Source organism: Mustela nigripes, chromosome 1, assembly GCF_022355385.1.
Source record: "Mustela nigripes isolate SB6536 chromosome 1, MUSNIG.SB6536, whole genome shotgun sequence".
NCBI classification, from domain to species: Eukaryota; Metazoa; Chordata; class Mammalia; order Carnivora; family Mustelidae; genus Mustela; species Mustela nigripes.
Genome location: NC_081557.1, coordinates 253081797 through 253103595, shown reverse-complemented (window position 1 = coordinate 253103595; position 21799 = coordinate 253081797). Strand labels below are relative to the sequence as shown.

Here is a 21799-nt window from a genome sequence, read left to right as displayed (position 1 = left end):
CTGCTGGGCTTCTGTTTGCTCCACGATTTCCGGTCAGGTTTCATCAGATTGGAGCCTGCTGTTTAAGCTGTATTTAGGACATGACCCTAGCAGCTGGCTCCAGTGAATGAGCCGCTTCAAGGTGGTTATTACTATGCATGTAATAACTAAAGAATTTGGAAGAGCTAAGGGAAACACTGATCCTGTGTATTCTATTGAATATTTTGGTAGAGTTGAAGCCCAACTAAGCAAGGAGCATATGAAAAATAAAAGTATGGTGATTTATACTAAAAATAACTTTAATATTACCATCTGGATGAGAGAAAATGCCATATGACTATGTCAGAGTAAGAAGAGTCTGTATTTTTAACTGCCCACAACTTAAAAAGAGCTTGAGAGGTTTTATTAAATTTCACAAATTTACAAAAGCATTATTTTAATACTTGATGTTTGAATAATGTCTTGCAAAATTAAAAAGGTCAAAACAGGTTCACCTAGGTGGCCCAGTCACTTAAGTGTCTGTCTTCCACTCAGGTCATGATCTCAAGGTCCTAGCCCCAGGATATCAGGCTCCCAGCTCAGTGGGGAGTCTACTTCTCCCTCTCCCTCTGCCCCTCTCCCAGCTAGTGCATGTGCTCTGTCTCTCTCTCAAATAAATAAATAAAATCTTTTAAAAAATTAAAAATTAAAAATACATTTATCTTTATATCCAATTTTTGTAAGGATGAAGACTATATCTTATTCAACATTTTATTCCCGTAAGACACACCATATTGTGCCTACCAATAAATGTTTCTTGAATTAAAAATTGTCTACTAACATTTGAAAACAAAAATGAGAGATTTGGAGAAGGTCTAAAGAAATTTAAAAACCACCCAAAAGTGTACGCTGTAACATGAAATAACCCTAAATGTCTGGGCATATTCAATCTTGTATTTTCTGTGCAAAAGACTAAAAATGAAAATACAGAGTAGTGACAAATGTCATACTTCTAATGTGAGAGATCAAAAAAGAAAAGTTATGAGTATATCCTTGCTAGGTTTTATAATATCTACCTGATTCCAGAAAATATAAGATGTAAGAAGTTCTATATCACTCTTTCACAAGGTAAACAACTTGGATGTGGTCAGTATATTCATTTACTCAAGTATATCATTCACTAAATACTTAAGTAACTGGTTACCATTACCAAGGTCACCAAACCATTTGGAAATGGGAAATGACATATCTTTGAAGTGGTTGCATGTAGAGTGGTAAACACATTTGTTTTAGGTCAACAGTCTAGGGTTGTCTAAACACTAAAATATAGACAATTCCAGGAGAAATTGTGGTACTAGAATCCAATGAAGCCCAGAATCTAACCAAAATGTTTAATGAAAAATTAAAATGTTGTGCTTCGGGCAATAAAGGATTAAATGAAGACACTTCATCTATGCTGAAATGGAGATAAGGTATTTAATGTATTTTAAACATTACAAGGTAGTATTGTTTTTACCATTTTAATTAAAAAAATATATATATAGAATTCAAAACTATTTCTTTCTTGTTTTTCCCCTAAGACATAAGTAAAATTTCCCCTAGTCACTTTCATTCCCTCCCCCCTAGGTGAATGACATGCTCTAACTAGATCATATCTGATCAAGGGTTATACGGATTGATCTCCAATGACAAGGTCAATCTCCGGGTTCATAAGTATCTCCACGACTTTTTTCTCCTCTCCTTCCAGACTATTATACCAGCAGAGTCACACTGGACTGGGATACTGTAACCTGCCTCTAGGGGACTACTGTGACACAAACATTCATCTCCCAATGAAATCTGAAGATAATCTTTTAGGTTGTATAAAGTTTTGACCTTACCTAAAAAGTTTAGGAATAAACATGTTGTATAGTTACATAAATACATGTTTTCAGTTAGGGCTTCTCTCCATTGAACTGTCTCTATTCCACAGAGACTTAATGGATGCATTTTGCTTTCACTCAGTTCTTTCCTATTCATTCCAAATGCTTAATGCAATTGCAGGCCATTATTTTGCAATTACTCAATAAGAAAATACTTTTAAATGGGAGCTTATGAAAACATTTCATAGTTTTTCAATTGAAGCAAAAAAAAAATCAGGTACAATTCTTATTTTAAAAAAACAGCAACCAAATACACAGTAAATAGAAAAGTTAATATTAGATATTTCTTTCCCCATATTTCAGCTAAAACTGAAATATGGAGAGTTAAAGAATATTACATTTTGTGCTCTCTTTATATTAGGTTAGGTGTGAAGAATTTGCTTGGCAGATGACAATGAATTCAAACTCATTTATTCCACTGCAATTTTCAGCACTTCTGTATTAACATGTCCCCATATATTAAACTATTTTGATTTCACCAGAAAAGTATTATAATGACTTTTAAAGTCACATTTTAAACAGAAAAAATCATTCTAGAATGTAAATATACTATTCAGATTTTATAAGTTAGTATGTTTAAATATTCTATACTTAGAATTCTAAAAATATGTAATGGCTTTCTATTTTTACATTACATATTAGAATTACTATAACGTATACTTATGAATAACTTCATATGCAACTGCATAGCATTTCCAAACTCTTGCTAGTAAATTAAAAATAATAATATTATAAATAAGAACAAAAGGCATTATAGACAAAGTACTTAGTATTAGAAAGAATCCAAAGTAATCAAATCAATTTTTTAATTTTACATAGAAATTTTCTGTACTATCCCTGACTTCTCATATCGAAATATGTTATTTCAAATTATAGCTGCTATTGAATATTTAATTTTCACATGATTTCCATATTTGTAAAGAAAATTTTTTAGGGCAGTTGAGCATCTGCCTCAGCTCAGGTCATGATCCCAGAGTCCTAGGAACAGCCCCATATCAGGATCTCTGCTCAGCAAGGAGTCTGCTTCTCCCTTTCCTGCTGCCTCTCTCCCTGGCTTGTGTACTCTTTCTCTCTCTCTCTCTCAATAAATAAATAAAATCTTAAAAAAAAATTAAGTTGTTCACCTATGACAGAGTCAATCATGACACTGTCCACTTTGGACTCATCGTGCATCATTCTCCTTCCCTCATCCCAAAAGTTTTTAGAATGGTCCAATTTGTGGTTCCTTTTCTTTTTTTTTTTTTAAAGATTTTATTTATTTATTTGAAAGACAGAGATCACAAGTAGGCAGAGAGGCAGGCAGAGAGAGAGGAGGAAGCAGGTTCCCTGCCGAGCAGAGAGCCCGATGTGGGGCTCGATCCCTGGGATCATGACCCAAGCTGAAAGCAGAGGCCTTAACCCACTGAGCCACCCAGGCGCCCCTGTGGTTCCTTTTCTAATTAAAGAAAACTTCTACTAGGTTTTACTCCTCCTCCAAAACAAAAAGAAACACTTAAAATAAAACAAAACAGTAAATGAAATAAAGTGCCATCACTGTGTAAAAATAATCAGACCTGCAAGAGACCAAGTGACACTCAGAGAAGTAGGAGAACTCAGATTTATTTTACTCCGATGGACCCAGATGAGCTCATGTTCGAGGTTCTGGGCCCCAGAACGTGGAATTATAGGGTTTTTATGGGGGGTGCTGTGGGTCAGGTTCTAAGGGCTATGCTGGTTGCTGGTAGGTGGTTTTAAATTGGGGGACCTGGTGGGTATTGCTTTAGGCTGTTAGGGCAGTGCAGTGGGCTTATAGAAGGAACCTGTTTACAAAAGCAGAAGCAGCTGGTTATCTTTTGCTCACTAGTGGGGCTTCTGGTTATCTCTTGCTCTTTCTATCTACTGGGTTCTGCTGGCCCGGGCTTGCTCTGGGTAATTTTCCTCTTCATTATGGTATAAAAAAAGGGTAATGAGAAATCCAACCAGTCACTTTTTGAATGGAATATATGGAGCTTTATTCAGATAACTTGAATTAGTACTGAGTGTACTCGAAACCACAGTAGAGTAACTTATCTTTAACAATTCGTTTTAAAGTCCATCAGAAATATTTGGAGCAGTGCTAGTTGCTTACATAATAAGATAAAATCTGTAAGGCTTGAGTACGATTGCTTAGTTCTTACTTTTTTTATTCCATGTAATTTAGTTATATCAGTTTTCTAGTTACTCTATAAAATAGATTTAAAATCTGCAATACAAATTAAAATAAGTTGAACAAAGTGAAAAATAACATATTTTAAATCTCAGCTTTATCTTTTAAAAAAATCAGGAAAAACTATCAGAAACTATAAAGAGCTATATGCTAGTTATATCTCTAAATCAAACAAATGTCTTCTTCCACTTATTTACTTTATTAGAGTTCAGTAGGGAAATAAAAATACAATAATTTGAACAGAAAAAATTAACATAAAGAATTCTTAATTATAGCGATAGATTAGAATAACAAGGGATTGGCTAATAGGCCCTAAAGAGAATTCTTTTTTTTTCAATTTCTTAAAATTTCATTTTCTTATTCTACAGAGAGAGAGAGTGCGCGAGAGCAAGCAGGATTAGCATCAGAAGGAGAGGGAGAAGCATACTCCCCACTTCACAGGGAGACCAATGTGGGCCTCAATCCCAGAAACCTGAAGGCAGAGACACGTTATTAACCCACTAAACCAACCAGGCATCCCAGGACCTAAAGAGAATTCTGAGTAACACAGGACTCACAGATATAATGAATAACATAATTGCAAAGATAATATATAATAACTACTGTAATGGACTAAATGTCCCCCTCCCTCCAAATTTCATATTTTGAAAACCCCACACACAATGTGATGGTATTAGGAGGTGGAGAGTTTGGGAGGAAGTTAACATTAGATGAGGTCATGAGGGTAAAAATTTATTATTGTAATTTGTGCCCTACAGGAATCATGAAAAAGCTTGCTTCTCCTCTCTCCTCTCTGCCATGCGAGGGTATAAGAAGTCATCAATTGGCCAAGAAGGCCCTTGCCTTAACTTGGCCATGTTGGCTCTGACTTTAAACTTCCAGCTTCCAGCATTGTGAGAAACAAAGTTTCTCTTGACTAAGCCACCCAGTCTATGATAGTCCATCAAAGCAGCCTGGACTGACTAAGACAGTCACTACTTGAATGGTTGAGAGAAAGCACCTGGGCTAGTGTTCCCTCCTAACTTGCCCTCACCCACAGTCCTGGGCCAGGATCCTGACTTTCTTGGAGAAGGCACGGCCATGACTCAGCAAATGACAGAGTCATTTTGCTGGTGCTGGGTACTATGAACTTGAAAATCCTCCCTCTGGAAGTTGCTAGGAACCTGTCCTCTGGGAGGACACTCACAGGGAGCTGCTACTCCTCAGAATCTGCTGTGAATCAAACCAAAAGGATGGCAGAGAAAACTGCTTGTTGTTGAGTGCTGGTGGCTGCCTTGAACTGCAGAACCAGGAACTACAAGCTGAAGAACACGTCAGAACCAGGAAGAAAAAGCCCCTACCTCCTCCAACATCTCTTCTGGCAAAGTGCTCTACAGCTAAAGCGTAACATTAGTTCAGCTGCCAAAGGAGAAATAGCACAGCTGAGAGGCAATAAATTGATCCATGTCATAGTTATTTATCTTATCAATGAGTATGTCTCTTTTAGCTCTTCTCCTAACTAGATTGGTAATACCAATTCCATTTCTTTGTTTTCCTTTATTAACAGAATATAAAAACTATCAACTATGTATCAACTATGTATCTTTTTAAAAAAGATTTTATTATTTTATTTGAGAGAAGTTGAGAGTCAGAGAAAGAGCATGAGTGGGAAGGGGAGGTAAGGGCAGAAGGAGAGGGAGAAGCAGGTGCCCAGCTGAGCAGGGAGCCTGACAAAGGCTTGATCCCAGGGTCCTGGAATCACACCCTGAGCTGAAAGCAGACACTTAAACCACTGAGTCATTCAGGCACTCTTTGCATCATTTTTTTTTTTTAAACTCTTGTTTAGTTTCCCCCACTATGGTTAACTAAAGATAGTAAAGCTTTACCTTTATTATACATTTTTCAATCTTGAGCAAAGTTTATTTTATTACTACTGACAACCACAAGACTGAAGGAAGTGTCAAGACTTTCTAAATCCTTCATTTAAATACTAATAATACATACTTTCTAGTACTACTGTAAGGGCCTATTTAGCCAGAGTGGCCTCACTCCGGTTGAACTGCCATTTTGCTGTAAAAGTTAAACTGACTCTGCTCCTCCCCCACTCCTGCCCCCGCCAGGGGAACTTGCTTAAAAACTAGTCCTGGAATCCAGTCCCAGGTAACAAAATTCCAGTACAAGGGTAGATCAGGCCAGGTGGAGGTATTCAATCAGTGGGGGCGCATACTGTCTCCTAGCTACCAAGGTGATGGGCTAGTTTCCATGACTACTGTGGGGTGAATTGTAAGTCAGTTAGCCACCCGTGTGTGGCCAGGCCCAACCACATGGCCTTTGCTCTATAAAAATTAGTCTGGAAAGCAGGGAGGGGTCGTCTTCTCTGTAAGGGGTGGACCCGGCCAGTAGGTTTGATTCTTGATGCTTGGCGTGAACTAAAGCTTTGCTTGACTTTTGCTTTGTATCAGTCTCGCTCCTTTAATCATGGACCCATTATTGGGGTACCCATTTTTGGGGGGACCCAACACTATACGAATTTATTTTTTTCTTTTACCTAACTTATAAAGCAAACAGTAAGATAGAACAAGCTACTAACTCCATTATTCCGAAGACACAGGGGATGCAGCCCACCCAGTCCATTTCTGCACACTTCTTAAAATGAGTTCACTCCCTCCCCAAATCCTGTAATGTTAGGATACTGCTTAAAAAGTTATGTTTGTTTCTTTCTTCTTACAAAATGAAATCTAAGCTACTTAATTTAGACTTTCACATATTGAATGCAACCTACTTTTTCAATCTTTCTTTTTCATGTATCATATTAAATATTCCTTTTTAAGACACAATATGACTCTCCATTTCCTCATTAAATCATGTGCCTTTATGGCAAATCCATTACTCAATATAGTCTATTTCTTCTTCTGGCCCAAAAAAGCCAAGGTTAATAAGCAGGGTAATTATGTCCACTTGGTGGAACCAGGAGAGCCATCTTGCCATCTTACTTTATTACTTTTAAATAGAGTAAGATGATACATGAAATGTGTTGAGAACATGGACTACCACATGTAAATGCTCAATAAATAATACCTATTTTTTGTATTATTATTAGCTTAACTTCAGTTTTCTCACCTCCAGCATTCGTGAAGTGGCTCTATTAGAAACACAGCACACTCAAATTTTCTTACTTCTGGAATGAACAGAAAAATACTGGGCTTTATAATGACTAAATTGCAAGAAAATACCAAGTCAATTACATGATGAATCCCAAGTCCAACTCCCCATGGCCAGAAGTGTTTGCTCCTCTGGCCATTGCTATAGCCTTTTCCATTACCATCATTATCACATACAAAAGTAAAAAAAAAAATGAGTCATTGTGGTTCAAGTAACATAATGTTTAAAGGGCCCAGTTTGAGCTATAGCATTATCCTAGCTCTATTGAAAGTAAATGAGCTTACTGTAGGGTAGAGGCAGAGAGGGCCCCTCAGGGAGAAATCAACATATTATCCAAAGAAACGTGAGGAGTACTGAAGAGAAAAAAAAAAAAAATGCCTTCTACACATACCCATTAAAAAATGGCCTCTTTTAAAGAATTCTAAAGTAACCAGATATAGATTAAAAAACCCAGGTGCCTTGATAATTACTTACAATTCCATTATTTTAGGAGCGAATATACTAATGGTCCAAAGAATGTGTATTTGGTCCAAGGTCAAACCCTGGAACATATCAAAGCCAGGAGTAGAACCCAGTTATTTTAATTAAGTTAGTGCTTTCACAAAGAGTTATTCTCTAGAAAGGTACTTTAACATAGCAAGCTAAGAAATGCAACTAAATTAGAAGCATCAGCAAAGAAAACTAATAATTTGCAAACTGCTGCATACTAAATAGCAAAGAAGGAATATTCTGCTGAATATCGTATCAACCCTTCAGATCTAACCAAAATTCACAAAAATCCCTCAGAAGGCACTTTTCTAACTTTCCCTGAAACCCATTATTATATTAGCTTATGGCTTCATGTTTCCCATTAGCTGAGTTATTACTTTAGTGTTGTGCAGATTTAGCATATCTGTTTGTGCTGTGCTTTTCAGTACTTCTAAGGAATGCTGATGTTCCTTGCTTCCTAACAGCAAGCTCTCCATTTCGAGACTGATGACCATGTTACATAAGCGGTATGAACCAAACAAGCGGTCAAAAACCAAGTACTATAGACTCGCGCGTTCTCAAAGATCTTCCCTATCAATGTAGTGTTCCAGAACAGTTCTTTCACACAAAGGCTAACATATTTGTCTCAGGACTCAGAAGATCTGAGTTCAAATCTCAGGTGGAATTTACAAGCTGTGTGATCTATGGAAGGATACTAAGACTTTGTTTCTCCAATTTCGCATCTTCAAAATGGATAAAATAATAATAATATCAACCTATTGTGCTATTTTTAAGAGTCAATGAAATTAAAATATATAAAGCATTTAATACATTACCTTGACCAGAAGAATCACACAATTAATGCTGTGATTGTTGTCTTGGTTATCCATGGTCTGGGGTGAAGGCAAGGAGTTTCAAAGCCCCGAGGAGAGGCGAATAGTCTTTACTACAGATGGAAAATGAACCGATAAAAAAAACAGGGGCACCAGACCTTATTAGAGAGGATGAAAATGTAAACATCCAAAGGAGCTTTAAGTGTCAAGATCTAGAAGGATGGAAAGGACATTTATTTTAAGGAATGTCTCATATATGGGTTACTTTCAGTAGCTAGCTTTGGACCTTCATCTCTCCTAAACCTCAATTCCTTCATATTTAAAGTGACGTTTGCAGCTTATAGTCACTGAAGGATTGTTTTTCCTAGGCATTGTTCAAATACTCAAAACAATCAGCCTTATAAGCTCAATTATTCATTTCCCCTCAGAGAATGGGGACCAGAAAGGTGACATCAATTACCAAAGATCACCTAAAATTTACTGATGGAGCAGGACCATGTATTTTGGCTCTTAGTTTCTTCAAATTCTCAGCAATTCTGCATCCTCCAGACCAGCCTGGAAACTACTTTATTAAATCTGTCTAAAGATGAGTTCAAGGATGCATGGAAAATAATAACCATAGAGCCTATCACATAAACTACAATCAGTCTTAGCTGTTTCCACTAATATGATATTGTTGAAATAAAGAGTTCACTGGAATCTGACAGCTTTGTTATGCAGAAAGCACTTATATCTATTTTTTCCCTATATAAGAGAAAACCTAATTTGAAAGCTAAATTCGTGATTCAAAGAAAGTATTTATGCAAGTGAATGGCTAAAGAAGAAGTAACATTCTTCTTTATATGTTCTACCATATATAGCTCCCACTCCATTTTTATGTCACAGCATTTTTCAGTTTATAAGTAATAAAATATATCAAATTATATTAAATTAAAATATAATATCACCCAAGCTTTTGGAACATTTTCTTTCTTTGACCCTAATTAAAGTGAGTTTGCACAAACTTGTGGACTCATACCTCAGATTTAACCTTTTTGAGCTTGTTTTCTAAATTCCATTAAATAGAAATTGGCATCATTGGTAAATGTGAAAACAGATGTAAAAAAAAAAAGTCTTACAAATTATTTTTTTTTAATAAATGGAGGAATTTAGATCTGTTTTCATGTTTAGAAAGATGACTCCAAAAGACCTATTTCAAAAACGGAATTCTAGCCCATGTCTCCAATGTAAGAGTTTTGTAGTTCAGTTGAATTTTTCCATGATGTCATTATATTAAATATATGCCAAGCCAAATTCCTCATTTATTGCCCACCAAATAAGTACTTTTTTTTTTCAACCTATAGAAAAGTATAGTATTACAATAGATAAAAAACAAGGAGACAATAACACTTCAAGTTGAGAGTAGATTCAAAGAAACGAGAGACAGGGTCTTCAGACTTCTAATTCAAGATACTTCTAGCTAATTCCGTTAAGACCAAATAATGTTAGAGAAGCAGTATAACATGATGTTTAAGGTACTTTGAATCTGGAATACCTGGATATGACTCTTTGTTCTGCCACGTACTAGCCCTGTGACCTTAGAAAAGTTATGTAACTGTTCCATGTCTCTTTTCTCATCTCAATCCTATATACTTCCAATGACCACTATGGGGACTAAATGTAGTAATTCATGTAAAGTACTTAGAGGAATCTGACATATACTGAATAACTATGAGATAGTATTTATTGTTTTTTTTTTTAATTTTATTGATTTATTTATTTTTTAGAGTGAGAGAGTATCACGAGTGGGTCTGGGGAGGGCAGGAAGAAGGAGAGACAGAATCTTAAGCAGGCTCCTTGCCCAGCACGCAGCTGGATATGGGGCTCAATCTCACAGCTCTGAGATCATGACCTGAGCTGAAATCAAGAGTTGGAAGCTTACCCAAGTATGAGATAGTATTAAATATTGTTTTTAGTCGAAACACATTGATTAATCATTCTTTCTCCCTTTCGAGTTCTAATCAAATGATAGGTGACATAAGCATGCACATGGGAATTCATATGCAGTTGTCAATTCTCACTTGTAGAGCTAGGTTAGAAGATATGGTAGAGTTTTCTATCCTACTTGGAACTAAAGCCACCAGACCCACACAATCCTGACTTAACTAGGGTAGAGAGGCCAAAGAATGGCATAACACTCTTCCTTCATAGCACACTCACCTTTCCATCCAACCTGGAGATTTTGGCCAGAGGATAAGAAACAGCAGAGAGAATATTTCAAAGGTGAAAGGACAATACAGTAAGAACACACTGATCATCATCACAACTTCAAAAATGGGAACCACTAGTTATGAAACTCAGAAATCAGATAAGTCACACAGCATCATAAATGGGAGGATAGAATGTTAGGAGTATAAAGATGGTCCATAAGTGTTTACTATGACATTTTTCCCTTGATAAAAGGAGCTGAACTTTCTTCTCCTTTGTGAAAAACATAAATAAAAACAAAAACATGTTAAGAAACAAGCATTCTTTGACCAGAGATTTCATATGGATTAGGACAGCTACTATGCAGAAAATGCTTTCTGTAAGTACTTGTTATTTTAACAAATATGGATTGAGATCCTCTTATATACCAGGCATTGTACAGGCACAAGATTTAAAAAAAAAAAAGCTAAGGGTGCCTGGATGGCTCAGTTGTTAAGCGGTTGCCTTCAGCTCAGGTCATGATCCCAGGGTCCTGGAATCAAGGCCCACATCGGGCTTCTTGCTTAGCAGGAAGCCTGCCTTTCCCTCTCCCACTTCCCCACTTGTGCTTGTGTTCCCTCTCTCTCTGTCTCTTTTTCAAATAAATAAATAAATAAAATCTTAAAAAAAAAAAGCTAAGATTAATAGATTCAGTGGTGTATGGATTTTAGGTCGTATTAAGCAAATTAGTAGAGAATCCTGTTTAGAATCTCTGCAGAATGTCATATGCTCCACAAAATACAGGTAATAATATTTCCCCCAAAATATGTTATAGTGTCCAACATAATTTATTTGTAATCTACCAGAATATGTACATAAGCATTCTACAGGTATTTGATCTAGTGCTGAGGAAGCTGGACTAGATAAATGATCCTCAAATCTTTTGCTTGAACAGATATAAGAGCATAAACTCTTGTTTTAAACTTCCAAATGTAAACCAGAAAAAGAGTGTCTTCCTGGTCTCTCCTTTATCACCTTCGGCTTGACCTGAGATACTCCTGAAGAACTTACATCTCCAAGGGACATATTTGAAGACACTGCACCTAGGAGCAACAAGGCTTTTTCCCAATTATTAAACTGTTTGTTCGAAGAGTATTTATCTTTAATACCTAAAGCCTAAAATCCTAAATGAAAAGACACTTCTAGCAGAATTACCTCCCTCAAAACATGCTTTTCTTTAAAACATAATCAAAAACAATCTACATGTTTCTAAGAATGTCTCAGTAGCCATGTGTTTATATGAATTAAAAGAAAAAGTTATTAATTATAAGGATAATACCATATACATAAAACATTGGTTGTGCTTTAAACATAATTATTTTGCTTGTGTAGTGTTTTAGTAAAGTACTTTCACAGAAGCTGTTTAGCAGATTTTCCTTCTTTTAGAGTTTTCTGGTGCCAATTTCTCTGAATTAAAGCAATTGTAATAATTCCTTATTATATTTCTATGTATATCTAAGTATTCATAACAAAATATAAGCCTGAGTATGAAGATATGTGTTTAGATATTATGTTTTGTGGAATACTTTCTTGCCCTCATACATCACATAATAATATATATCAATCCAGTGTTTTGCAATGACAGTTCTAGCTGTTTTCTTTTTTCTGTGCTTCTGTTCTTCCTGCTTCTTTAAAACACAAACCATTGAGAAGAAGTGAAGCTATCAGAATAGTCACTTTATATTAGCACTCATAGGACACAGTAAAATTGAAAGAAGAAATTGGCAAAGAATAAGAGCTTGACAGGGTTTTTCTGTTCTTCTCGATTTTTCCTTGGCACTTGCAGATGGCTGTTTAAGAATGGGCACAGTGTTCAGCCTGAGGTTTGCAAACAATGTAGACTTAGAAGGTAGAATAAAGAGTCATCAATGAGCATAGTAATGGCAGGAAATGGTTCAAAAGGGAACCCTGTGTTGCATACAGAAATATCCTAAAAACCTGAAAGTAACGCAAGTGATCACTAATTATAAAATTTAGGTTTTCAATTTGGTCAGAGTGTACCTAGCCAAAAAAAAAAAGAAGAATATAATTATCAAAAAGCTTTTAGGGGCACCTGGGTGGCTCAGAGGGTTAAGCCTCTGCCTTTGCCTCAGGTCATGATCTCAGAGTGCTGGGGTCAAGCCTTGTGTTGGCCTCTCGGCTTGGCAGGGAGCCTGATTCCCCCTCTCTCTCTGCCTACCTGCTTGTGATCTCTTACTCTCAATCTGTCAAATAAATAAATAAAATCTTAAAAAAAAATCTTTATAACTAGGATATCATTAATCCATTTATTTTCACGTATAACATCAACAAATATTTACAGCTTGTTAGTGTGAGCCAGAACCTCTACTGGGCCAGAGAGCATTGGTCATGCTTTCACAGAACAATCACCCAAGCAAATTATGTATTTGGTTAAACACACAAATCTCATTAAGAATGATCTCTCCCATAAAGTATTTTCTCTAGGGAGCTGTGTGGTATACTGGAGAGACCATGAACCTTAGAGTTGCAGATAATTTCTTTCAGGATTCTCACTCGGACACATTCTAGTTTTGTTATCTTAGAAAAATTATTTAACCTGTATGAAACCGTTTCCCTAACTGAACGACAGATATGCTAGCTTCAACGTTTCGCCTCAAATATTAAATGAAACAGTGAACAAAAAGGACATCTCACATGGAACCATGCAGGTATTTGATATTTTATACTTATTATTCTAAAATTTCAATAATGGAGGTAGAAATTAATGAAGTCCTGAATTTATTTAAATTATTCTCAGAGAAATCCTGTGGGCCAGGAGTGCCTGGATGACTCAGTTGGTTAAGCATCTGCCTTTGGCTCAGGTTATGATCCCAGGGTCCTGGGATGCAGCCTGCACCTGGCTCCCTGATCAATGGGAAGTCTGGTTCTTCCTCTCCCTCTACACCCCCCTCCCCCGCCCCCGGTGTTCACATACATGCAAGCACACACAAGTGCACTCTCTCTCTCAAATAAGTAAATAAAATCTTAAAAAAGAAAGAAAGAAAGAAACAAACAAACAAACAAAGTCCTGTGGGCCATTCCAAAATGATTACTGCAGTTATTGTGAATAACTTGATTTTTTGCCTGTGCAATGCTATTCTAAGGAAATTAATTTTATTATTTCCCTTTACTGTTTCTTGCTTTAATTGTCCCTATACACATGTATTTTTATTTATAACCTGAGGAGGAATACTAAAAAAAAAGAATAAACCAACTTTCATTATTCTCAAATCCTGTTTACGTCAATTTGCCAAAATAGCTAAAGTTTATTTGTAACCCCTAAATCAATATTTGCAGTGCTTTAGGGCAATTCACTGACATACAGAGAGAGAAGGGCAGGGGTTGGGGTTTGAGTTGCCTAGTGCCAGGTTCCCACATGAGGTCAGGTGAAGCAGCACTGCCTTCTTGTTTTTTTCTCACACAGATATCACCAAACGATGGAGAGGGTAGGGGCGGTGTAGTGTAGTGCAAGAAGCTCCTGCTCTGGGGTTGGTTGTATAGGATTCAACTCAAGAATCACGACTCTGACACCTGTTAGTGGGGGACCTCAGAAAAGTCACTTACTTTTGAATCTTTGTTTTCTTTTTCATAAAATGAAATAAATCTACCAAGGTGAGTTGTTTTAAGATTATGGTAGATAGATAGATAGATAGATAGATGATAGATATGGAAAAGTTTCCCTAGGAGCGATAATCCAGTGTTTGCTAATTCAGTATTTTGGGGGGACATTACAGAACATAACTACCATGAATAATAGAATCTAGTGTAGTTTATTTATTATCTGTATTTCAAACTTTGAAAGTTTGTGTGCTATTAATTACCAAACAACTATTTGGAAAATAACCTAAACTTTGGTTAATTTTCCTTTGGAAGAGAAAAAGTTGTTGATGTTAGACTCAGGTGGCCAGGAGCTTCATATAGGAGATAAGAAGTTCACACCTTATTATAAAGTGATTAAATGTCTCCCTATTTGTGGGATAATAAAGTGATTCAGAATGCATTTATTATTTCTACAGATAGACTTTTAAAATAACATGGTGGTAAAATTTACAGTTACAATTTGTGCAAATAAGAGTTATCAGAGTCTGTCACATTTCAACCAAAGTAATTGAATTAAGTAATTAAAATCATAAATTAAATTACAATGAACATGAAACATCCTCTGTACCTGTCATAATATATTTTGTGGAAATAGAGACCATTCACATCCCTATGCTTAGACAGATTACCAATAACTGTAACTATATAATTGGATATAACTAATGCAATCTTTTCTTATAAACCCCATTTTTTGAAATAAAATATTACTTTTAAAGTGTTATAGGTTTTCTACAAGTTAAAAGAATAAACTTACAAATATGAAATATAGCTGAAAACAATACTCTTATTTTAGCCTTTATGATCCAAATACTTCAAGGAGAATATTTTAAATTTAAGCTCCAGGTTACTCAAGATTTTGATCTCAAACAAGATTCAGAAAAGTAAGTCATAATAATTTTAAAACAGTCTTTCTGTGGTAGGCATAAAGCTCTTTCAGAAAAGTTTTCAAAGAGATCTGTCAGGCAATGCAGATGTAAGTTGAATTTATCTCAAAACATCTCAAAGACATGCTAAGCAAAGTCAGTTGCCCAGAACTAATGATCATATATATCATTATGTATTTTAAGTCAAGTTCATACTTAAAAAACTGTTAAAAGAAATTTCAAAAACCAATCCAAGTAAAGTACTTCTCCTTTAGACAAAAATAGCTGACATTTGGAATGACTTGCCAGCATAAGATGTTTTTTATTCTTTTTCTTTTTTGTCTCACTCAGCTAATTTACGAGGTCCAATAAAATATGTGCTGTACATATGAATGCTTATATTTAAATAAAAGAAAATATCAAATGGTAAGTATATGTATCCTATTGTTTCTTCAATGTTAACCTGAAATAAACTGGCATTTTTCTTCAAAGACTGATATGTGATTGTGTGACCTCAATTTTACCAACTCATACTATATTCAGCAGTGCTACAAGTTGGTGCACATAGCCAAAACAATAATTTGAATGGGCTAAAAGTTGGAATTACAATACAATTCCTACTCTGCCACAATGTAATTTCTGTAAAAAGATGTAAAATTAAGTAGGCAGATAACTAAATAAATTCACATAATTTTCTCAGTGGTCATGTGAACCAAGCACAAATTTTGGTTTCCCTTGTTTTTTTTTTTAATCTGGAAACAAATTGTTCAAGGATCACAGAGACATTTCTTTTCTGAACACAACCATACAAAAGGAACTCTAAGGATATCATTGCAGGAAATAAAAGTTGGCAATGTTTAAAATAACATGAACTAGGTCCCTGGCTCTGTGGATTTTTTACAAAATTAGACAAAATGGAAATGAGAGGAAAGCATCTTGATATTAAATAAAAATAAATTTTAAGGGGGGATTCAGCATCAATAATTTTAACCTTCTTAGTATTACAAGTAACTAATAGCTTTGAACTCTGGTGCCAGATCATGTCTACTATGCTACAGTGCTTCTTTGAAATGGCTTTGAAACACAATTATAAGCTTCATAAATATATTAGCATTCCATCATAGCTGAGTTCATTATTACATGTATTGAAATAAACTTTGGATCAAATAATTTTCCTTAAATCTTGACCTCCACTAAAAAAAAATTATATAAAAAAGTTATAAACTTTCAAGGTAAGCATTCAGTTTGTACCTTCCAATCAGCGTAGTTACAGGTGTTACCATTCTTCAGAATCGTAGGCCAGGAAAACATCAAAGAAGACACAAAATATATTATACTTCCACAAAGTCAGTGCCTGTAAACTATGCCATGATAGGCAGAATGATATCCCCCAAATATATCCACATCCTACCCCCTGGGAACCTAGGAATGTGTATGTTGCATCATAAAAAGTATTTTGTGATGTAATTGAATTGAGGGTATTAAAATAGAAAGATTATTCTGAATTATAAATGTAGGCTCCATGTAATCACCAGGTCCCTTACAGGACTGAGGAGAAGAGGAGACAGAATCAGAAATGGTAACGTGAAAAAGCTCAGTGTGCTAGTTTTAAAGGTAATGGAATGGGGCCAAGAGCCAAGGAAATGCAACTGGCCTCTAAAAACTGTGAAGAAGGCAAGATAAAAGGTTTTCTCTTCGTGCTTCCAGAAGGGAAACAACCCTGCCAGCATCCTGATTTTAGCTCTGTGAGACTGATCCATTTGGGTGAACTTGTGGAGTGTGTGTGTGGTGTGTATTTGTATGTGTGTAAGCAGATTATTTTGGAGGTGACGGAACTGTTCTGTACCTTGATTGTGTTTATAATTGTCAGTACATGTTTTTTAAATTTCATATATAATTATACACTGAGTACTAAATTTTACTCTAAGTAAATAAAAGATTTTTGAAAAAGTAAGTTTTCAATAATTTTGAAGGAGTGTTTCACATTTCTTTATAGAAAATTCTCTGATTTTCCTTGTTTCCTATAAATGTTATTTTCTCCTACTATAATCCTCGAAAAGCAAATCAATGTATTATTTTTTCATTATAAACCTTGAAATACTTGTATCAATAGAACTGGAATCTTATGTGTGGCCTTAACATTGTTTTGGAAGAATAAAAAGATTATAGTTCAATTTTTCATTCCTTGTGTAAAAATGATTGTGTTCACTCTGTGCACTAAAGTTGGGTTGAGGGGCGCCTGGGTGGCTCAGTGGGTTAAGCCTCTGCCTTCGGCTCAGGTCATGATCTCAAGGTCCTGGGATCGAGCCCCACATCGGGCTCTCTGCTCAGCAGGGACCCTGCTTCCCCTCCTCTCTCTGTCTGCCTCTCTGCCTACATGTAATCTCCATCTGTCAAAGAAATAAATAAAATCTTTAAAAAAAACAAAAAGTTGGGTTGAGACAGGAATGAATAGGAAGATCATGTTAAATTTTTTAAAACTTTCAATAGAGAACTCAGAAAACTCATAATTTAGAAATAGTCATGAACTACTGAATAATTCTACATTCATAAAATTCATACCACTTGGTTCCCAATCAAAAAATTATTAGACATGCAAAAAAACAGGAAAATAAGTCTAACAGAATAAAAATTAAAAATAGACTCAGTAATAACAGAAATCATGAAATTATCCAACAAATATATCAATCATTATTGAAGTATTAAAAAATGTAATGAAAATGTAAAGCAAAATAATTCAGATGATGGACTTAGCATGATAGACAAGACAGACAAAAATAAATATGAACAAAGGAGGCCAAAAATTTGAACAAAGCCAGAGTGATCTCTGGGACCATATCAAGCAATCTAGAGAATATGTAATTTAAGTCCTAGGAGATGGTGGATGAAGAAAAAATATTTGAAAAAATAATCGTCAAACATCCTCCAGATTTATCAAAAAACTTAAACCCACAGTACTAAGGAAGCTCAAAAAAATTTGAAAATCTTTGTGTAAACCCAAAGAAAGTTATACCAAAACATCTCCTGTTCAAAATTTTGAAAACTAAGGATAAAGAGAAAATATTTGAAGCAGAGATAAAGACACATTTCATCAGAGAAGGAAAAAATAAAAACAAGCAATTTCTACTTATATAAAACAAAGCTAGTCAAAATCAACGGAACATATTTAAAGAGTGGAGAGGGGAAAAAAAAATCTGGAATTCTATACCTAGTGAAAATACTCTTCAAAAAATGAAAGCAAAGTCAAGTCATTTTCAGAAAATAAAAAGGTAAAAGAATTTGTCACTGGTGCTTATACTATAAGAAAATTTGAAACATCTTAGTTTATAGAGACTCAAGAAGGAGCGATAATACAAATAGTGGAAGGGTGACCAAATAGACTTTGGTTGTAGTGAATAGTAATAGGCAAAATTAATATTAGAGTAAAAACTAAAAAAAAAAAAAAAAAAAAAAAAAGATAATTTTGATTAAGAGTAAACAGAATGTTGTTTTATCCCATGGGTTTTGTGGTCATATTATTAATTTGTTTAAAATGAATAATCTGACACTATTTTATAAAATGTATCACAACTGAAAGAGAAGGATTACAAGAATAAAGACTGTGAAAGGGATGTTTGCTAGTACCTGTAAACATCCTCCTCCCCCGCCTACTTCTCCATTTTATTTTTTTCAAGTGTATCGCTGCACCCAATGTGGGGCTCTAGCTCATAAGCCCAAGCTCAAGAGTAACAGGCTCTTCTGCCTGAGCTTGCCAGGCATATTTTCAATCTGGTAATTAATGATTAATGCTTAGTCAACCTGAAGAACTGTAAATTTTGGAAAGGGAGGATTTTTCAAGAAAACATAATCTTTTCCCCAAGTCTCAGAAATTCAGGTATATACCTTCAACACTCCTCTTCCTGCCTCTGGGATTAAGTTCCAAATCTTTAAAATCACTCTCATAAATGTGTTATATACCTCATTCATGTTTAGGTGGGGAGATAAAACAGTATTGAAGACCAGTATTATACAGAGTGTGTTAATTAACTGCATAATGAGAAAGTGGTTTTTAAAAGTACAAGGGAACGTTTATGAGGTCTGAATACAAATGGATAAATTGACTGTTCTTTCACATTACTGACTTGTGATAGCAGATAACAGCATTCTAGGCAAAAGAAGCTGCCTGTTTAACCTAGGATAAGTTTTTATACCTGTAATGTTAACTGAAAAGAACATTACAAGCACAGTTTGTCTTTATTTTTAATGCATTATACTTCCATTATATAATTGGTAGATATTACTAGGTACCTGGTTATATGAAATGAATGCATTCCAGGAGCCAGACACTCAAAATCCAGGTAGAGCTGACTTATTCCATAAATCATATCTAAGTCATTTCCTCTCATTGTGGTTGTCCAAAGTCCTATACAAGATTTTCAGTAAATTCTTCAGAGGCTTCCATTTTCATATAAGGTCCTGCTTCTGTGCATGTAGGAAAAAGTACATTTTCTTTTTTTTAACCAGAGAATTTTTTTCTAAATAGAATGCTAATTTTATTACATTTAATCGAAAATTTTACATTGTTTTACAAAACAGGGAAACATCATCGAGGAACTAAATAAATGTTAGCATTGTTCCCCTGCTTTCAATCTTCTCTGCAATGCTGGGAACACTATACATAATCTGCAACACAAGTTGGTCTCTCTGATCCTAAACAAACAGGGTTTTGGTGGGGAGGGGGTGGGAGGTTGGGTGAGCTTGGTGGTGAGTGTTATGGAGGGCATGTATTACATGGAGCACTGGTGTGGTGCATAAACAATGAATGCTGGGACACTGAAAAGAAATAAAATAAAATAAAATAAAATAATAAAACCATTGAGTATTAATGCTTATTTGAATATTTTCATAGAAAACATGGGCATGTCTCTGAGGTGGCCAGCAATGCTACTGGCAGCATTATCTGTGTCTCTAGGAGAATGGAAGACAGGAAGAAGGAAGAGATTACACAGGTATTATAGTTCCCACATTGATGAATGGATGGCTTTATGGAAAACTTCTGGTTTAGTACATTGGCTAGGATAAAGACTTTTAATCCACTGGTAAAACAATTCCAGAAAGAACCTGTGGTCCCACCACTCCAGCAGAAAGTTTTCTGCTTAAAGAATAAGGTCAGATATATTAACACTTAAAGCTCTATAAAAAATAGATAAGCTCTTTTAAGAGCTGCTCAGTTGTTCAAATTAATGTGAAGCAGGTACTATGGTATGAAATGCTGATGCCTTCCAGAAACTTAGCAATTGGAAAAGTTACTCTGACTGTATTTGCTGAATGAAAGGAATTATTGATAAATCGTGTCATTGAATATGATATCATCATATTTCCTATGGACTGAATTGTGCCTCCTGCCCATACTTCATAGGTTGAAGCCCTACTCCCCAGTGTGACTGCATTTTCAGAAAGGGTCTTTAGGAGGTGATTAAAGTTAAGTGAGACCATTAGGGTGGGGCCAGTCCAATAAGGCTGATGACCTCATAAGAAGAGGAAGGAAAAGAGATCATTCTCTCTATATCTGTGCACTCATGTGAAGACACAGTGAAAAGGCAGACATCTACAAGCCAGGAAGAGAGCACTCACCAGGAAAACAATCAGCAGGCATCTTGAGCTGAGACTTCTAGCCTTCAGAATCATGAGAAAATAAGTTTCTGTTATTTAAGCTCCTTGGTGTATGGTATTTTGTTATGGAAGCCCAAGTTAACCAAGATAGTAGTTATTTCCTAAGTCTTAATCTGCTGCCTGATAGACATATATGTCTCACTAAGTTTCACACTAAAAAGCATTAACAGCAAGATCATATTTTTTAATAGGTCATAGAAAAGAGAATCATAATTTTTAACTGAAACTGACTTCATGATATGTTAGTAGTTATTGTCATGGCTACATTCAGTTTTCTTGTTGCCTTGGATAAATTTTCTCCCTATTCTCTATTGGGTAAGGTTATCTTGTTCTTTCTAATTTCCAAAATACAACTTAGATCTGTTGCCTTAGAATTTGACTCACATATTAACTGATCATATCTAGAATGATGTATTTATTCATATTATTCATATACAAGACATTTTAGAAAAATAAAATTTTATTTTAATAATAAATAAAGTAATAATAGTAAACAATAATAGTAATAATAGTAAATAATAATCATTTAGAAATACAGCATCACATTTGCAGTTGGTCAAAGACTCCAAATATTGGTCATTCAAAGTAAAAGGAACGTATGTATTTATTAATAATAAAGGTACAGGGGCTCAATTCAAAGTAGGGTATACTCTAAATTCCCACCACCAATTTCCCATAAATTCAATATTTGGAACAATGAAAAAAAGTTAGTCACAGAACATGTTCAGTTTCATATATTTTGTATATTTTTATAATTACATCTAAAACTCAGGAGCCATGTGCTAACATAAACATTTCTCTCCATAATTTTACTAAGTTTTAGTTATGATTCTCTATGTGAAATATCTAGGCCTGGTTCTGCTTGTAACATCCAATAAATTATCTCATTTCTCGTCATTTATTTTATTTTTATGAAGATGGTATACTTATGTTTCACTAATATAGTTGAAA

The 21799-nt window shown here is 35.1% G+C and overlaps 1 protein-coding gene across 1 annotated transcript in view; it reads left to right on the top strand.

Annotated features, from left to right (window-relative positions):
• Nucleotides 1–3491: 3491 nt before the first annotated feature.
• Nucleotides 3492–21799, top strand: part of LOC132001173 (beta-TrCP-like) — a 31848-nt gene continuing 13540 nt past the window's right edge. The window contains 1 exon segment of the mRNA XM_059375524.1: nucleotides 3492–3600. Coding sequence (XP_059231507.1) covers nucleotides 3492–3600 — 109 coding nt within the window.